The following is a 19048-nucleotide window of genomic DNA, read 5'->3' on the forward strand; positions in this document are numbered from 1 at the left end:
TTTATCCTTTTTATGGTCGATTCCCTCAAAAATACAACGAGCAAAGACGAGGCACACCTCGCCTTGCCCGAGATCAACCGCCATCTTCCTCATGCGCCGTAGCCCCTCGCGCAGTACGCCAGTGCCTCTACTTCTCACTCTCCCAGATTCTCTTGAGAGCCCCTAACGAATACGAAAATGCTTTTATTAAAACAAATCCTATAAAAAATGGACGACAAAAATAAATAGGCTAATGAAAACTTTAAATGTAATTAGATTTTATCATATGTTGGATGGCCATAGTTTTTTTCTTCCAAAGCCCCAAATAAAATCAGTAAGCCGGCCGGCATTTTCATCAGTTAAACTCAAGTAACAGGCAAATTACCCATGTGGCACTTCAACACAATATCAACCAGGGGATAAACGTTGGACTTTTAACTTGCCAAGGCAATCTTCGCCAGAGTATTATCACAGGCCATATACCAAAGGGAACAAAACATGGAGAAAAGGGTAACACTGACAGGTAATCCACTAATATTCTAATAAAAACCCTCGTATATTTGGGTTACTCCCCAGACCTAACTCGGAATGACTCCAGGAGACGTTGGAGATGACAACGTCAACGTATGAATAATTATTTCACGACTGACAAGTGAACGATTCAAGGTTGTGGACTTCTCCAACCCTTCTTTGACTGTTTGAACTAATGAATCTGTTTACTTATCACGATTAACTGCAGAACCCCTGATTGCCGAGTGGGTCAAGTACATTCAAGACGTGAACAATGAGCAAGAGAACGTTATCAAAACTGGCAGAGAATTTTACATACCATTTATGGGTGAGTATTCACAGAATAATGAATTTACCTCAGAGAACTAGAGGACAAGGATTTTCACCTGTTTGATTTGGCTTTTATTCATTTCGATAAAATGAATAATAATTTTTTTAAATTACCTAAATTTTATCGCTGGTAATTCTTAAAAAGCATTGTTGTTCGTCCAATTGTACAGCCATTCCCATGGTGATTGTGGAGAAGGTATTCGCCATTGTCGAGTCCTTCGCTCTTGGCCCCAGGACAAAATACCTATCACTATATATTTTCGAGAAATTCGTTTGCAATCAGTTCTGGGAGATGTACATAGAGCATGAGGCACATCCGGGCTCTCACGAGTACCAACGTGCTAGTGACAGGATCTCCGAAATGCTCATGATGAGGCTCATGAGTTCTATTCAACTGGCCAGCAAGATGGACTCTCATTTGCTGGGCCTGAGCGTCAGTCAGGTAATTAAAGACGAGATTGGATTATTTAAATTATTTCGTTCGTTTTTTCATTCACTCGCTGCTTCAGAGTCTTAATTATATAATTCATTTTTTTTTTCAATTTTTGATTGAAGGTATTGTCTGCTCTAGACAAACTAGAACCTAATCACCACTTCAACCGATCGACAATAATACAATCAGAAATGGACGTATTCAAGACAATAAATTTCAAAATACCTCTCGTCACCCCTCTAGACTGCATCGAAGTACTCCTGGCGGCGCTGAAGCTCGATAGAGTGCCTAAAGTACACAATGCAGCTCTTCATATTCTCGACATAACATATCTTCAGGTAAATCCAGCATCCGAACCTCCACAATCATGGATAAAAAAAATATCTTCGAATGTAATTCATCCTTTTCCCATATGGATTTTATTATTTCAGCACCAGCAATTATTTTCTCAATTGCGTTTGGCCTCTCACGGCTGCCTAGCTATATCCAAAGAGGATAAAATCAATTTTATGGCAATGGAATCTGACATGCTCTTCCTGGGTGCCGCTGTAATCCGATGTACAATGAAAATATTTCGAGCTAAAGAGGCAATACTCAACGATGTGGTAAGGAGACTCGAGGCGCTAGTTAAAATCGACAGAAATGATATTCATAATTTCGGGAAGATGATCTTCGTTATGCTAGATCTGGACAATATCAATGCGACATAATTACTGAATTATTAAATTAACAAATTGTGATAAACTCAAGGTACAAAGTAAAAATGTGACATAGATCACATTAAACCGTCAATATTCCGCGATCGGTAGAGTAAAATCATTCCGTCAGAATATATGAGAAATTAAAGACAAGTCGTTTTTTACTTTCCTCTTCCGTCATTTATATTAAATTTCTTAATTATTTTATTTCTTCAATCAGTCGGTTGATCACGTGATATGTAGCTACTGATAAATTGGTTCATTAATCAGTCGAATGGAGAAAACGACAAGGATTATTTGACAATCATAAACCATTATTATCAAACGTCAAATTCGTTATTTAATTACGTGTATAATTAATTGTTGTAACTAATGTTGGAAAGTTTCGTGAGCAGTATAAACAGTGCTTTAAACATTCAGATACGTAAATATAAAAAAATTGTATATATATATGGCAATATTTAACTCCAAGCTCTGTAAATATGGAGACAAAAGACTGGCGACTAACGTGTTTTGTTGAATAAAATGATAGGAAAAAATAATCATCAGTAATTTTCTTGGCCAACATTGAGCTAAATTCCAGTCCTAAATCCTTCGTGAAATAACATAAAAGTTCCGAATAATTTTGAAAAGGATTGCTTTCGCAAAGATGACCACCCTGGAGGAACAATTCACTGCTTTTTCTAAATTCGGAGACACTAAATCCGATGGGAAGCAAGTGACCCTTTCCCAGAGTGATAAATGGATGAAACAGGCCCAGGTTTTTGATAAAAAAATCACTAGCACCGACACTGCTATATGTTTTAATAAATTCAAGTGAGTCATTCTCGTCCAAATCTTTACTTCGAATTTTTCGTAATAAACGAAGTGACCGAAAATTGACAAATTAATGGATAAACCCAAAAATTAGAAAGTACCATTCACAATCCTTGACTTCCAGGCGAAAAGCGCTGGACGTAGAAAGTTACCAAAAGTTCATCGACGATCTGGCGCAGAGTAAAGGCATTGACCCAAAAATTATCCGCGACAAGCTGATGTCTTGCGGTGCACCTGGACTATCCCATACGACGGTTACCTTTCCCACTTCATGCCCACATGTACGATAAAATTTCATAGAAAAACTCAGTGAATTTATTTTAGAAAATTCTCTCACGAAAAAAGGATAGAGGAAAGAATTGCACTGGAATTCACTGAAATTATCAATTGAATTCGCTCGATTTTTCTATGAACTTTTTTCGTCTACTGTAGCTCCCCGTCTTGTTAATCATCTCATTCCATTCCAGAAAGTGGTTGATAGTGAAGCTGTACGTAATCTAACGGACACATCCAAGTACACAGGAGCTCACAAGGAGCGTTTCGACGCATCGGGAAAGGGAAAAGGAAAAGAGGGTCGTACAGATACAGCTGCTAATGACGGCTACGTTGCTGGATACAAGCAGAAAGATACCTACGATAAATCGCGAAAATCGAAATAGTATTTGCATTCCTCCAATTAAAATAAATTGACGCATCCTATCTCGAGATAAATTATCATTGAGGGCAGATGAAAATCTCGAGGGCTCGAATACATCTCGAAGAATAATTCCGTCAACGTATCGGTGGAATCAATCATTAGCATTGAATAAACAAGCAACGGGAGTCTAATGAGCTCATCACGGCGACAATTACAATGAATAATAGAGAGACGTCTTCCCATTCTTCTCTACTTTCAGTCGATTGTACTCACGCGCTCGTTGCCCATTCATCCGGGAAATTTGCTCCAGTATTCAAAGTGGAACGTACGTTTCACCGATGAAATCCGTTCGTATTTTTATCGATTTGGGGAATTGTTGTAGCTAATGACTGCAAACGGCCTTCTAAGAGTGAAAATGAGATCTATGAAATATTTTCTGCGTGAAAAGACTTACTGTAACCGAGGGAATTTATCTCCAGGAATTGTTGAATAAAAGGACAATTTATAATCATAATTGAATAAATTAGTAAATCGTACAGGCTCTGCCAGCATTGCAGGACCCAAAATAACCTAATTACCATCTAGACTCCAGAGCAGGCAGCCCCCTTCACTCGTAACTACTTCCTAACTCATCAATTTTGCACTCCACCTGCAAAAAAACAACAAAATATTCCCAGACAAGTCCTGCTAATGCATGAATCTCTGGAATTCCACCACCAACGTCCTCCTCTTTCAATGACCGTCCTCAACACCTCTCCTCGCCTCTCTAAAAAACGCAACCAAGTGCACACGCACACATTCTTTCCACGGTATATGTTCAGCTTTCCCGCATGAGCTGGCCCCTAGCTTCCGTCTCTCTCCAGGTCTCCACCACTCGATACAACACATACACACACAACAGCGGCCTGTCACCCACCACCACCACGTATTCCACACAAATTCATAACCTTTCCTGGGTTGAGTGCCTCTGGCATGCGCCTTCTCCCGGTCAGTACTGCCAACGGCGTCCTCCCGAATTGGCGAAATAAACATTTCAAAATGGAGTGGAGCTACTCCGTGCCATAAGGCAATAATCGTAAACAATTAATAACCACCCAGTGTTAATCTCGGATTATCAATTAGTGCTTTGAGTGGAGGACATGGCGAAGTCAGTGCTGAGTTCAGACTCATTACCGAAGGCTGGTAGAGTCAACGAGGGTAAGGGCATTGGCTATTGAATAAAAGACAGCTTCTTCGATCGACGATAACTAGAGATCCGTGGAGTGAATTTTCTCGATTGTTCTTTGAAATTCGAGATATTTTTTCGGGCTGTAAAATGAGTTGTGACTCATCCAAATCGTATCGCTTAAAACGGAGATATTGGAGATTGAAGAAGGTCAATTTTCCCCCTTTTTACTTATTCTCACGAGCATTTTTGAGGCTTTTGTTAACGAAAGCTGACGTTGGAATTCCTTTGTCATGCATCGGTTTACGTGAGGAATTTATTCACTACTGATTACAGTGTGTCGAGAGTGGCTGGTTCACGAGGATGGCGCCCTGGCGTATCGATTGCAGGATGAAGAGAGTTAGTAGTTTATTATTGTTTTTTTGTTAGTGATTCTTGTGATGTGGTTTCTCGGCCGGCTCATCAGAGAATTCCTCCAGAGTGGCTGAGTGAATTTCCATAAATTTCGGTTCCTTTTGAAGATACTTTCATAGCTTCACGATAATACAAGATTCGTTTAAATCGAATCATTTACTCCAAAGATATCAAAGATTAAAAATCACTCTCAAATCCAATGTTTATTTTGAATGTAGATTAGTCTTTGAGACATATCTCAGAAGTGAAAGGAGACGCGTAGATCTTCCCCGAACCTTTTTTGGGGCTAAAGAAAATCACTAAATAAAACATCATTACGAAATTTTCGATAACTCCATGAAATTCCGAAATATTCCGCAAAAACTCCTCTGGATATGATGTACGTTACGTTGCTTTTTACCACGTCACTGGATCATAAACTCCTAACTCTACGTGACTCAGGAACTATCGTGACGATAATTTTCTTGTCGTGTTTAATAGTCAAGGAGCATTACACGGGGAACAAAGTGCGTAATGCCCAAGTGAGGGAAGATTTACCAAGGGCACGGGTGGAGCAGGAGCTGGAGGAACTGAGATATCACTCACTGGTTCAACAGCAGTGAGTTTTTCACTATCACCTGATTCTTACTCGTTCCTACTTCCTAATAGGAGCTTTGCAAATAGAATATTCGTTCATATAACCAATAATTATTATTATTCTTCAGTGATTGCCTCAGACTTCACTCATGTCATCACTTTTTTTTATTGTATTTACTGTTAATTAGTTTAGACAGAAATTATCTAAACTGGTATGGATTCCGCAGGGAGGAACGAGACGCTATGGTGGCTCGACAGGTAGCTCTGAATCTCGAAAGAGAGGAGCGAATAAAAGAACGAGAGCTCCAAGAGAGAATGAGGCTTCAATTACGACTTGATGATGAAGCAGCACAAGTTGAGGCCGAGTTGGAAATGCAGAGGCGCCTGCAGGAGGAGAAAGATCAAGTATGTACTCAAGGGGCTCATTCAAATTGATAAAAAAAAACAATTAGCTCATATTAGCTAGTTCTTTTTTTTACACAAAAAAATCTACTCCAGGAACTAGCGAGGAAGCTCCAAGAGGAGGAGGAGCGATCGGTGGACGCAAATGACGGTCCATTCGACGATCAGCTTCTTCAAGACCAGAAGCTGGCGATGGAGGCGCAAGACGCGGAGCTAGCGCGAATGCTCCAGGAGAAGGAGAGGGCGAAGGCCAAACGTGCGAGGGAGCGGGCGAGGCAGAAGAAATTGGAGCGCCAGATGCAGCAGCAGCAACAGCAGCAACAGCTGGAGGTGCAGAACGAAATGGAGAGACCCCAAAGGCCAGACAAACTGGACCTAAAGGTCTCCTACGACAGAAAACCCAGGAGTCAGCCTCACTACCCTGATCCTGAGGAGATCCAGGTCCTCGAGGAGCAAGAGGACATCCGGGAGATGCCCAATGTCGCGACGATCATCGATCCAACGTATAGTGGCAGTGGTCATCGCAGCACCACCTCCAGCAGCTCAAGCAACACGGTTAGTCCTTCGTACGTTCTTCCAACGCCTCCCCAGGAGCTCATGGACGATGTGCCCTGCTACATGCCCATTCAGGGACAGAGACGCATGCAGATGCAGTCACCTTCTCTCTCACATGATGAGAAACACAAACGCAGGGTGAAGGATGGCTGCAAACACCAGTAGGGATCGTAATTTCAGGGGTAGGGGAGCGGAAATCGCGTAGTCTTCTCACTTTGGTCACTCTTCCGGGAGTTAGGAATCACATTCCAGCAACACTGCCTTAGGATGGTGAGTACTTGAAGGAGTGAGGAGATGATGGAATCCTCGAGGATTCGGGACCCAAAAAAAGGGAGAGCCAAATTAATCGGATAGGAGCTCCCCTCCTATCACTTGATATCAAAATAATTAAACAAATAGTTTAATGTTTTAAAATTCCCCTAACTTATTCATCTCCTAGACAATTGAAAATTCAACACCACGTGGAATCTCCCCTCATGAATAATTCAATCAAACATTCTTCTGTGAGTCCGTCAGTTACTGAAAAAGAATTCCCCTCGAATTTAATCATCTCCTCCCTCACATAATTGAAATAATTCGAAGTTTAACGTGCGACTGTTGCCATAGTGTACTCCCTAACGGGAGTTATCTTGGAGAAACGAATATAACGATAATAATCACGGTGTTTTGTGCCTTTTCACGAGGCATTGTTTGCAATACGAGTGCTCAACTTGAATGGTATACACAACGGTATCTGTAATTTCAACAAAGTTGTTGAAAATAACATGAATTATTTTATTTTTATGTAGTTACCACGCAAAATTCAATTTTTATTTCGTTGTGACGACGTGTTCTGGACGGAAACACTTATTGATATTTCAAAGTTAAAGAACGTAAGTGAGAAACGCTTGAAAAAATGTTAATTGATAATAAATGACAAAATTATGCACTAGTTTTAAATTATTGGGGTCAACAAAAGTCAAAGTCAGTATTATTTAATGATCGCGAAAAAAAATCTCTTGTTACTTAATTCCATCCGAGTTACATATTATTGAATAATTCTCCAGGACACGTCGACAAAAGAGAAAAATTTCCAGTAAAAAGAATAAAGTATTGATATTCGAGTATTTTTTACTATTGTAATTAGTAAATAATGAATTAATGAATCCATTAATTTTCAATGGATGGTGTAATCAGATTATTTTATACTATTTCTAATAATTACTACATTGCAATATTTATCGGAAAATGGTAGAGCGATGGAAAAATAACATTGCCAAAGATCTGACACTTTAAATGTTTGGCTCTGTACCAGATTGTAACGAGTATTAAACAATAATCGAGGTGACTTAAATTTCAACGATTAATCAAAGTAATGTACGTAATAATCTTGTTACTGTGCTGCATCAATTGAGAGTTTATATATGCGAGGATAATTCAATTCGTGATAAATTAACTGGCTAATCAACTCCCGAAGGGGATATCAAATAATTATCTTTCAGAAGAGTTAATTTCCAGGACTTTTTCCTTGGATTTAACAACTCAATAATTTGAATCATGAAAATTATGAAGCCTTTGTGTTATTATACAATTAATACAATTAAAATGAGACGGATTAATTGAGGGAGAACTCACCCCAACAAAATGTTATGCTATACAATTTTTTACGGTTATTTCATCGAAACATTATTAACAGTTTTCGTAGGTATTTAATTTAGTTATTTGAAGGTATCTTAGAACCACTTATAGCTATAGTACAAATTGAGATACACGATCTAATTTTTTTATATTTTTATTGCATTATCGTAGCTATACATGAGCATATCAATAAATTATTTACAACTGTATGTTACAAGATTTTACTTTTTTCGAATAATAAACGAAAAAGAAAAACAGAACAAAACACACGCTTGAATCATTAAAAAAAATTGTTGAAATTTTCACTTTTCCCACGGAAATGAAAATTAAATAAATCTTGAGAAAAAAAAACCTTTCACATTTCAAACACAATGACAATCTAATGAGAAACTGAATGACTAATTAAACGGTAACGATATCATTAATTAATAAAGAAAAAAAAAAAAACAAATTACCTTTGAAGTGCAGATGAAATGAAGAAAAGATATTTCCACATTTTTACATTTTTTAAGAATGATTTCAAGTGCAGGAGCCATTTTGCCCAGCAATCGTCGAGGAAAAATAATTATCAGATTGCTAGAATGACCCATCGGTATAATTGTTTTCCTAACTAGTCTTTCAGTCGGAACGTAGAGAATTTTATCCCCCTTGCAATAATGCACTTGTGATTACAATGATAGAATAAACGAAAAATTTGTTTACCAGTTTTTTAATGTTGTCAGCACCAACAGTTTCATGGAAACATTTTTAACATTTTATCTGGGAATTTAATTTATTTACTTGGGCGTACCGTGGGACCATTTTGGTAGTACAAATTTGGTACGATAACCAGGCACGTGTGACAGTCTGCTGATCTGCTTGGCATCCTCATTCCTACTCATTCTCGATTTCACTGGAGCATTTTTCTTCTCTTCCTCCGTCAGCGGAGGAATAAAATTGACTATTTCCCTGGAAATTAATGAGAAGAATATCGTGACACAGATCTGAGAGATAATTGATGCTGTTTTAATTATTGAGGACGCGAGAGAAAGTGTTTTTGCTTTCGGCGTAATGAGACGAGTCTTCACTTTTCGTTAGCAGCGAAGAGTATCATTTAACAATGTTTTTTTTGTAGAAGTAATATTTATAATTCGATTTTTACAATTTTTATTACAACGGGACCGGCTTTTCCCTGTCCATAAATTATTAAAGCTTAGAAAACTTTATACCTACGATCCTGAATATTTTCCCTGGATCGGACAACCGGTGGGGAGAAGACGAAATTTGAGAATTCATCTAAAACTGAAGTCATTCATTCATTTTTTCATTATTCTCCAGAACGTAGAATGATCTCAAATCAATTTATAAATGTAATTATCATTACCAACTGAAGTGATAACAATTCCAAAAGGCCATAAGGTCGTAGTAATCAATTACTTAATTGTCATAGTTAAAAATAAAGAACTCCGAATAAAATCTAGAAATTTAACTCACCTTCCACCGTTCCCTGTCCCCCTCTCGGCTCCTCAGGATCAGCAAACCGAAACTCCTCTTCCTTTCCTCTCCTGGCCCTCCTCGGTCTCTCCACGAGAGATTCCTCCTCCAGGTCCTTCGTCTCGGAAGCAGCCCTCCTCCTACCCGCTTTTCCTCTAATGATGTGTTCCTGCGATAAATCGACACTCATCGCTCTCCTCGTTCTTCCCCTCGTCCTACTAGTCCCCCTTTCCTCTTCCGCCTCCTCCTCAGGAATCGCTTCAATCCTCCCTCTCCCCTTCTTTGCCCCTCCAACACTCTCATTAACTGACTCATCACTATTCTCCTCTGGAATCACATCCCTAATAATGCTGCCGCCTCGCCTAGTCCGCAGAGGTTCGCTGGGAAGCTCCTTCGGCACAGATCCTCTTCGCCGAGTGGAACGAGTGGGAATTTTCTCCTCTTCCTCGTCCTTGTTGACTGAAGCCCCTCGTGTAGCTCTTCTGGTGGAAATCGACGCGTCGACACCATGAGAATCCTTCGTGACTGATCCCCCACGTTTCCTCTTGCCCTCCACCTCCTCCACAAGTGAAGCTCCTCGTCGCGTTCTCTTCGGCTCCTCCTCCTCCTTGAGATCGTCCTCACCACCCGAAGAAGTTGATGCTGTTCTCTTGGATCTCTTCTTTCCCTCGTCCAGGTCTTTGACCACTGAAGCACTTCTCGTGTTCCTCTTCTTTGCAGCCTCCTCTGAAACTTCTGATGCCACCGATCCCGCACGAAGCCTCCTGGGTCTGTCCACTGCTTCTTCATTCACATCCGACGTTGATGCAGCTCTCCCGCGCTTCGTTTTTATTCTTTCAGCGTCTTTCTGGTCAGAAGATGATGCAGCACGAGTTTTTCTTGTCTTTTCAGCAATTTCCTCGTTCGCTTGTGAGGAAGACGAAGTTGTTCTCTCTCGTTTCGGCCGTTTTGGGTCTTCCTCAGTAACTGATGCAGCTCGCGTTCGTCTGGGGGGTAATGATGATTCATCTGCGTCTTTAGCAATAGATGAACCTCGTTTTCCTCTGCCTTTCTTCGCGGATTCCCCTGCTTCACTAACTTCTTTGGAATCCGCACCGCCTGGAGAGTCATCTTTTTTTGCTACTGATGAGCCTCGAGTCATCCGGGGAGTACCTTCCTTAACAACGGAAGCCCCTCGCCGAGCTCTCACCTTTTTCACATTCCCATCTTCTTCACTAGATTCTTCAGCAGCCTCACCACCGGGAGGCTCATCTTCTTGTGCTATCGATGCTCCTCGAGTCATCCGGGGAATTCCGTCCTTAACAACAGAAGCTCCTCGTTTTCCTCTTCCTTTCTTCACAGGCTCTGAAGCCTCTCCGGCTCCTTCAGCTGTCTCACCAGCCGGAGATTTATCATCACGTGCCACTGATGCCCCTCGAAGTCTCCTGGGGGTTTCTTCCCTAATAACAGAAGCCCCTCGCTTTGTTCTCCCTTCCTTTACAGGTTCCATCTTCTTTCCAGCTTCTTCGGTAGCCTCACCACTTGGGGATTCATCTTCCTGTGCTACTGAGGTCGCTCGAGTCATCCTGGAAGTTCCTTCTTTAACAACAGAAGGCCCCCGTCGTCCCTTTCCTTTTTTCACAGACTCAGTACCTTCACTAACTTCGCTAGGGCGCTCACCACGTGGGGACACATCTTCTTCTGCTACTGATGGTCCGCGAGTCATCCTGGGAGTTCCCTCTTTAACAACGGAAGCTCCTCGTCTGGCTCTCCCCTTTTTCACAGGTTCAGCTTTTTCACTAGCTTCTTCAACAGCTTCCCGAACTGGGGTTTCATCATCACGTGCTGTTGATGTTCCTCGAATCATCCTGGGAGTTCCTTCTTTAACAACAGAAGCTGCTCGTCTCCCCCTTCCTGTCTTTACAGGCTCAGACTCCTCAGGAATCTCTTCAACAGTTCCTGTCGTTGTTTCCTTCGAAGGCTCAGATTCTTTCCTCCTAAATATCCTCGCTGGCGCCTCCTGAACATCCCCAAGAGCCGGGGAAGCCAGCAACGTAGACGTCAACACTTCTTTAACCAGCGATGTAGCTCGTTTTCCTATACGTTTTACTGGAGTCACAGGAGACTCCTGAGATGCTGCTGAAGTCTTGGGGGATGGAATATCCTGAACAAGCGAGGATGCACGACGTGTCCTGGGAGTTTTTGAAACCTCAGAAGTCTCTGGGGCCACTGATGATCCTCTTCGTGATCTCGTCATTCTCACAGGTGTCGAATCTTCGATAAATTCCTCCTCCGGTTTCTCTGGTGAAACCTCTGGGGTTTCCGATAACCCAGCGGAGGATTCAACCGCAAAATCTTCATTATCAACTTCTTCATGAACTTTGTCGTGAATTCTTGAGTTTTCAGGGGAAGATTTAACAACAACAGATGAGTTATTTTCATTTTTGTAGACTTCATTCTCCTTCCAATCACTCCTTGACTCTCCAGCATCCTCAGGTTCACTCTCATCATCAGTAATATTCGCGGACTCTGGCCTCAACAGTCCCGAATCCCTTCTGTCATCCTGGATTTGTTTCCTCGTGAAAAGACTCTCATCAACACTCCTCGACTCGTCATCAGTGATGTTGAATTCTTCGTTGAAACGACTCGTCACTGTCTTCTTGGTGCATTCAGGAGCACTGACCTCTGGAGTTGGATCTCGATTAATTTCAATCGAATTCGATAGACTCTTGAACACATCGTCGTTATCATCATCATCCTCATACTTCAGTGCTAGGAGTTCCTCGTCGTAATCGTCTGATGGTAACTGCTCCGGATCCTCCTGATCCCCTTCAGATTTTCCTTCTTCTGTTTGTTTATGGACATCTGCTGAGATGGCAACATCACTTCGCGATGTTTCTGCCATCACAATTCGCTCTTCAATTTCCATCGAGTAATAGCTCTTCTCATCCCCTTCGACATTGGATTCATTATCCGTATTGTCGTTCAACTCAGTCCTGTCAACAGAAAACTCCTCTCGAACAACAGTCGTTGTAGTTATCGACGTCGTCGTGACAACCTCCTCGACGATACTCTCCACGTCATCGAGACCGTCGCTCTCGCCCTCTTCGAGCCCAGAAGAATACTCCTTTGACGATTCGGCAGAGTTTATCGAACAGGTTGTCCCATTCTTCTTGATATCCTCCAGGGAATATTCATAACTAGACCCAGGAGACAGCACAGTCGATGCACAAACGACTGAATCAAAGCGATTAGACGCCCTGGGAGTGTTTGGCTGCAACAGAGTACTGGAGACAATATCAGAAGACACCGAATTATCCAAGGAAAGTCCATCAGAGTCCAGGGATGAGTCTCTATTCAGCATTGACTGTCTCAACGACTTCCTCAAAAGATCTTCGTCAAGAGTTTTTCGAAGACTGGGGCGACGACGGGGTCCAGGGAGTGGGAACGACAGGTTTGAATCGTTTGAGAGAATTGTACTCTGTCCCACATTCTGAGCACTGGTTTCGGGACTCTGCAGACTATCACTGGCTTCTGGATTTGAATTGTCCGGATTTGTCTGTTCCTCTTCTTCCTGTTGCTGATCTCCTTCAGCACCTTCGATATCTCCGTCAACAGACGAATCCTCAAGCCTCGGTTGATTGATACTGAACCTAATTTGCCTAGGCCTCTTCTCCCTCTCCTCCTCAGTGGGCGATGTTTTCGGTGAAAGAGACTCCTGTATCATCCTCCTCATTTTGAGAATTGAGTGAGGAGTCCCAGTAGCAGTATCCCTACCACTCATCTGATTCTTCCTCTTGATCAATGGTGTATCAAATACCATGCTGATACTGAGCTGTCTGCTGTCGTCATTCTTCTCCTCAGTCTTCCTCCTCTTTCTGGGACCGCCGCTGTCTTGAGTCTCCTCAGTCCTCATCTGATCGTGGGTTCTTTTTCCATACGATTTCCTGTCCGCAAACATGACGCAATTTCCTTCGTTCCTAGCATCACGAGCTCTCAAAGATAACGAAGGAGCTGTGACAAAGGGAATCTGGAGTCTATCGCCTCTGGTGAACGTTTCCCTGGCCTTCCTGATGACAGCATCATGCATCTCTCTAATCCTCGATCTACTCTTGATGTGAGACAACGGTCTGGGATAATTGCCCTCGGGCTCTACCTGAGTATTCTTCCTCCCCAATTGTGAAGTAAATCTCCGGGTGACAGCCGGAAGAGTTGCATTGTAAGCGTTAAAAACAGCGGAGGATGAAGTCGCCCTGGATGAATTTCTCTGCCCGAGGATGACACCTCCAGCTTCATTATACCTAGACCTCTGGAGGTAGTAAAGCAATCTCGTCTCCTCGCATTTTTCCTCCTCGAGGAACTGAATAAAAGTCTCTTCCTCTTCTGAGTCCATAGCGAGATGGAGGATGTCATTGAGGCGATTATTGTCTTTGCACGCTTTGAAGAATCTCTTCAGCAGATGGTTGTAGTGAGAGGGAGGTCTTCGATGAAAGGCTGACTGGACTAGTCCGTGCTCCACTGAGAGACTGATTACAGTGCCCTGTTCATCGAGAGAAGACAGTGGAGGCTTTCTAATTCTCAGATAAATCAGAGCTAGTTTATTCTGACAGCTTCTGATCAACGTTCTTATCACCAATTTGTGGTGCCAGTCCTTGACATCGGAATCACACACCAGTTGTCCGGTCATTATCTCCAAGAAGCCGTGATAATCCTCGTGATCGAGGAGCCAGAGTGCCTGAGTAAGCTTAATCAAGCTTGGGCTGAGCTTGAAGGCAGCTGGATACTTTACCAATTGATCGACACTGGGACACGATCCCTGAAGCAGCATCACCAGGTCCATCAGCAGATAGATGATTATCTGATGCTTATTCTCCATTTCGTTGGTGTCTTGGTGGTAACAGTCCGTCAAGATGCTTCTTAACAGAGATTGGAGGGATGGAGGAGGATATCTACCGTCAGACAGGGTCTGTGTAGCCTCTCGTTCCCATTGGGAAATCAATCCACTGCAGTCTCGACTGATCAGTTCGTCGATGAATAGATCCTCCTCTTTTTCGGATTTATTTACTCCCTCCTTCTGATACTTCGATCGTTTTTCCTGATAGATGGAAATCAGTTTCTCTGCTGGATAGGGAATTCTCACATCTATGGAGATGGGTAGAGACTCCTCGCCTACGTCCTGGGATTCTGGTAACAAGCCCACGTCGAAAAACCACAGGAGTACCTGAAGATATACCGTAATCCTCTTCAAAGCGCGTTGCTGCAGGTCCTGATCCTGCGTGGCAACTGGGAGATTTTCCACAACATTGGAAAGACACTCCATCTGCTGAGAGAAAGACCTCAGTGTCTTGACTTCAGCCTCTCCAATACTGCTCCCCGAATGGTCAAACAGGGGAATACAGAGCCCGTGAGCCGTGAGTTTGATCGTCGAAGCTCTCTGAACAGTCCACCTTACGAACGAGGGGAATAAATAGGCGGCACTTCCATCACTCCACTCCCTGACACACCTCATGAGGAAGGTCGTCCAGCGTTGCTCCAGACAGAGGCTCAGCAAGGAATCCCTCTGTGAATCAGGCTCACTGTTGAACGACGAATCACCATTGAAGGGAATAAGACCAACAGCGACACATCTGTGGAATGTCTCAGATGGATGCAGCATTATCACTGGTCCTGACGTGATCATCTCCCTCAGCAACTGGGATTGGACGCCTCGCGTTACCCACGTTGTTATCCTAGCTGTTGTCAACTCAATCCATTCCAAGGACAAAGAATTTGGAAAGAAAAACTCCTCTGGGGAGCCCTGACCAGGTGCTGAGAATTCTCGCAGTGTCAATGGCACGGGGCAGCAGCTAACGACAAAATTCTCTGGCGATTGTCTCTCTGACCTGGTGGAGTAGGTCGCCATAATAGTGTCGGCATTCGTGGAGTCTCCAAGAGTTCTTGGCATTTGCTCTTTATACCACTGATTCAGATCGAACAAAAAAGTTCTCCCCTCTGTACTGATGAACAAGAGACTGTTCTCAGGAGTTTTTGTCCCCGACTCCGTTTCCAGGCTGCTGTCCCTTGCGATAGGATACAGACTGACCACCCTGGCTCCATCCTCCAGATCGAGCTCCAGTTTCATCGAAGGCTCTCCCTCAAGATTGAAGTACTGATTGGATCCTCTGTACAAGTACTTTCGTTCGAAGAGCATTGCAAACATTCTGAGGACTGGGGACACCAGGGTGTCGTCTTGATGGGCTACCCAGAGGTAGCAAAAGGGTCTGGGATCGTCAGTCGGTTCTAAAACGGCCAGATGACTTATCTGAATGTTGTCTTCCAGGGGGGGACTGATCCATCTGACTACTCCATCGAGCTGCCACAGGACTACATGACCAAGGCATGCGGAGACGATACACCCGATTTTTCGTGAACAGGTGAGGAATGTTGTGAGGGGATCCTGCAGGGGGGAGGACTCGAAATCCTCACGTTTGAAGGAAATATACCTTTCAATTCTCGTAGACATGAGATTGTGAAAAGCATGGCGCTCGCGATTCCGATGTCTAAGGGTAGTGGAGGGTTCCTGGGTCTCCAGTTCTGCCGGATTCGCTTCAGCATAAACGGGACAAGCTCGCGAGTCCTCCCAGGAATTGCGACGAAGATCAATAATCAAGTGATCGAAGCTCCTCAGGGCCACACAGGCCAGTCCCGAGGCTCCAGGGAGAACATCCAGCCGTTTATCATCAGGATCCTCCCAAGACGCACCCCCCGTGATGATGCAGAGGTGCTCGACGCCTGACGGAGTTCTTATCGCCCGCAGAACTTGAGATATCGTGCAGTCGAAGACGCAGATGAGCCCTTGGGATTCTCGCAGACGAAGTGCGTCATTGTCGAGGCCCACGAGGAGGAGGGGAATGTGACCTGGGGGAGAGGGGAAGGGGCAGACTGAGGATATTCGATGGCGGAATGTCCAGGAGGAGATGCTTGCGCCCGTTCGAGTGTTGAAGACGGTCAGGCGTGAAAAATTGGTGATGTAACAGTAGTGGGTGTCTGGGAAAAATCCACCCAGGGTGGATGAGGGGGAGGGAGAGTGGGGGGACGCGTCATCCTCGAGGGAGGTTTTTGAGGAGAGGGGGGAAAGCTGAAGGTCCACGGATCTGCGAACCTGGAGAGGGACAAAACATTTTCTTTATTTGGTTTGCGGTTTTTAATCGAAACTTGCAATCAACTGAATGGGATCCCTAACCTTCAATAAAGATTTCATTCTTCATAGCCGAACTACTTCATTAACTCCGTAATTAATTGCTTTGCTCAAAAGGTGAGTAGAATGAATTATTAAGAAAGTATCAATCATTTATGGCAAACATTCTCATTAGAATAAACATGTCACTTTGTTATTTATTGGAGTGAATCAGTACTTGACATAAAAATTGGTATTTCAGTCAGTCACTCGAATATTGGCGGTATCGGAGGCATTTTCACGCAAAGCATGACCTTCCCTGATTCCTTACACCCTAGCCCTCCCGGGGAGCAATACAATTCCCCCGAGTAATTTACCTCGCAGTGTGTGTCCTCCAAATCATTCATAATTCCAAAAGAAATCACAATCCCCTTCCGCCCGCTGAATCCAGCATTGATGAAGCCGTTGATCTCGTTCTTGAGGTTATGTTCACTCCGTCTGTATCAATTAAGGACTTCTGCCAAACTGATTACATCAATTACAAGGCTATCATGAGAATTTTAATGAAGTTGAAGGTACTTGAGACTTTAACTACCGTTTTTATCGTGATAATTCTTCAAAAATTGTTATAAAAAAGTGTGATCGGTTAATCAACTGCTCGTGTAACCATTTTAAAACCGCACAGCCGAGTGCGGCCCGGGCCTCTACAGGTCCTCCCGGAAACTCGCCGAGGGCCATTTTGGCGCCTTTTCACATTTCATTTTGAAAAATCATGTAAAATTCGCAAAGCAAAATTTCGTAGCGGGAATGTTTTACAATCGATCTTTTTGTTTTTCGCGTTTTTCTCGGCTTCTGGGCCTCCTACAGCCAAAAGCCTACCATCCGAGTCAGCCACGTAATGCCTTACCGACAGGCACGCTCATGACATTCTCGTTCAATAACATCTAGATAGTAGATTAGTTAGTTATTTGAAAATAAGATAAAAATTCTCGTATATTTGGCAACCCTGCGCTTTAGAATCCCTTTCAGTTTCTCTTTCCGTTTCTCTACTCGTGGTGGAGCTCGTGGTAAGCCATCTTCGAATTATCATAAAATATCAGTTTTTGATAGCTATTTAAGTTGAAATAAGTTGATTAATTTGTTTTTTAATTGTTATGAGATGGCGGATGCTAAGGCAAAGACGCTCGCAAAGCCCGAGACTCCGGCTATCAAAAAGGGTCGTCCGAGAAACTACGACCTGGGAAACGGAATTTATCGTTTCAGTAGGACACGTATGTTCCATAAAAAAGCTGTGTACAAGTTCCTAGACAAGAAAACTCCCAAGACCGTATGTTTTTTTTTCTGTTGTCTTTCTAAATGATTTTTTTCTGCCATGTTTCTTGAATACATTAAATTGAATATTCACGGATTCCCGTTGATGAATTTTTTAATGAATTTTGTAAATTAGGTGAAGCCCAAGAAGCCTGTGACGATTGAAAAAAAAATCAATGGTGAGAAGAACGGAGGTACCCGTATCGTTCGTCTCCAGAAGAGACGGCCCAACTATCCAACGTCAGACCCAGTAACAGTTCATCACGCAAAAAAAACTTTCCGTGATCACACCCGTTATGTACGACCAACCCTGACACCTGGAACAGTTTGCATTCTTTTGGCAGGACCACACAAGGGCAAACGCGTGGTTTTACTGAAGGTGCTCAAGAGTGGTCTTCTTCTCGTGAATGGTAAGCTCAATTAACTTGTCTATCATTAACTAAATAAACCTAGTGATTTTTTCAATTTGCAATTTTTTTTGCTCCTATAAATTGTCCCTGATATGGTTTTCTTTTTCTAATGTGACTCAAGGGCCATTCCTCATCAACGCTTGTCCTCTTCGTCGTGTTAGCCAACATTATGTCATCGCCACATCTACGAAGATCGATATTTCTGACGTACAACTCCCTGATGTTCTGAACGACGAATACTTCCAGAGGAAACGCGACAAGCGTGCCAAGAAGGAAGAGGGAGATATTTTCCGCCAAAAGAAAGCGGAGTATAAACCCAGCGAGCAGAGGAAGTCCGACCAGAAGGTCGTTGACAAACTTATAATCGCAGCCATTAAAAAACGGGAAGACAGGAAAATGCTGTTCACGTACTTGTCAGCAATGTTCGGGCTCCGTAGTAGCCAATACCCACATAGACTGAAATTCTAAACTAATTTTCCAAATAAAATTTGAAAAACATCATTTAATGTGTCATTCTGTAATGCTCATTCTGTACAATCTATTCATTAAAATATATTTCATAATTTCAATTGTATAACTGTAGGGTG

The 19048-nt window shown here is 42.8% G+C and overlaps 4 protein-coding genes across 9 annotated transcripts; 3 read left to right on the forward strand and 1 right to left on the reverse strand.

Annotated features, from left to right (window-relative positions):
• Positions 1 to 65: 65 nt before the first annotated feature.
• On the forward strand, positions 66 to 2492 carry LOC135168861 (cyclin N-terminal domain-containing protein 1-like). The gene is made up of 5 exons (XM_064133462.1): positions 66 to 502; positions 719 to 817; positions 990 to 1261; positions 1375 to 1590; positions 1684 to 2492. Exons 1-5 carry the CDS (start codon positions 478 to 480, stop codon positions 1960 to 1962), a joined length of 891 nt encoding a protein of 296 aa, XP_063989532.1. The 5' UTR covers positions 66 to 477; the 3' UTR covers positions 1963 to 2492.
• A 1863-nt stretch (positions 2493 to 4355) lies between these two features.
• LOC135168855 (coiled-coil domain-containing protein 50) lies at positions 4356 to 8341 on the forward strand. Of its 2 annotated transcripts, none has more exons than XM_064133452.1 (5): positions 4356 to 4600; positions 4905 to 4967; positions 5463 to 5580; positions 5747 to 5963; positions 6057 to 8341. In XM_064133452.1, exons 1-5 carry the CDS (start codon positions 4543 to 4545, stop codon positions 6678 to 6680), a joined length of 1080 nt encoding a protein of 359 aa, XP_063989522.1. In that variant the 5' UTR covers positions 4356 to 4542; the 3' UTR covers positions 6681 to 8341. The 2 variants fall into 2 exon arrangements, with proteins under 2 accessions (XP_063989522.1, XP_063989523.1); XM_064133453.1 differs by having other exon boundaries at positions 4361 to 4600; positions 5786 to 5963.
• Positions 8271 to 17255, reverse strand: LOC135168792 (protein ELYS). 4 transcript variants are annotated; one of them, XM_064133312.1, is made up of 4 exons: positions 17118 to 17255; positions 9606 to 16725; positions 9341 to 9413; positions 8271 to 9080 (listed from the first exon to the last, which is right to left on the reverse strand). In XM_064133312.1, the coding sequence occupies exons 1-4, from the start codon at positions 17145 to 17147 to the stop codon at positions 8909 to 8911; spliced, it is 7395 nt and encodes a 2464-aa protein (XP_063989382.1). In that variant the 5' UTR covers positions 17148 to 17255; the 3' UTR covers positions 8271 to 8908. The 4 variants fall into 4 exon arrangements, with proteins under 4 accessions (XP_063989382.1, XP_063989383.1, XP_063989384.1 ...); XM_064133313.1 differs by having other exon boundaries at positions 8939 to 9080; positions 9345 to 9413; XM_064133314.1 differs by lacking the exon at positions 9341 to 9413 and having other exon boundaries at positions 8942 to 9080.
• On the forward strand, positions 17211 to 19030 carry LOC135168863 (large ribosomal subunit protein eL6-like). 2 transcript variants are annotated; one of them, XM_064133465.1, is made up of 4 exons: positions 17211 to 17315; positions 17900 to 18067; positions 18188 to 18461; positions 18583 to 19030. In XM_064133465.1, the coding sequence occupies exons 1-4, from the start codon at positions 17226 to 17228 to the stop codon at positions 18927 to 18929; spliced, it is 879 nt and encodes a 292-aa protein (XP_063989535.1). In that variant the 5' UTR covers positions 17211 to 17225; the 3' UTR covers positions 18930 to 19030. The 2 variants fall into 2 exon arrangements, with proteins under 2 accessions (XP_063989535.1, XP_063989536.1); XM_064133466.1 differs by lacking the exon at positions 17211 to 17315 and adding an exon at positions 17758 to 17807.
• The last annotated feature ends 18 nt before the right edge of the window (positions 19031 to 19048 follow it).

The sequence above is a fragment of the Diachasmimorpha longicaudata genome, chromosome 13 (genome assembly GCF_034640455.1).
Source record: "Diachasmimorpha longicaudata isolate KC_UGA_2023 chromosome 13, iyDiaLong2, whole genome shotgun sequence".
NCBI classification, from domain to species: domain Eukaryota; kingdom Metazoa; phylum Arthropoda; class Insecta; order Hymenoptera; family Braconidae; genus Diachasmimorpha; species Diachasmimorpha longicaudata.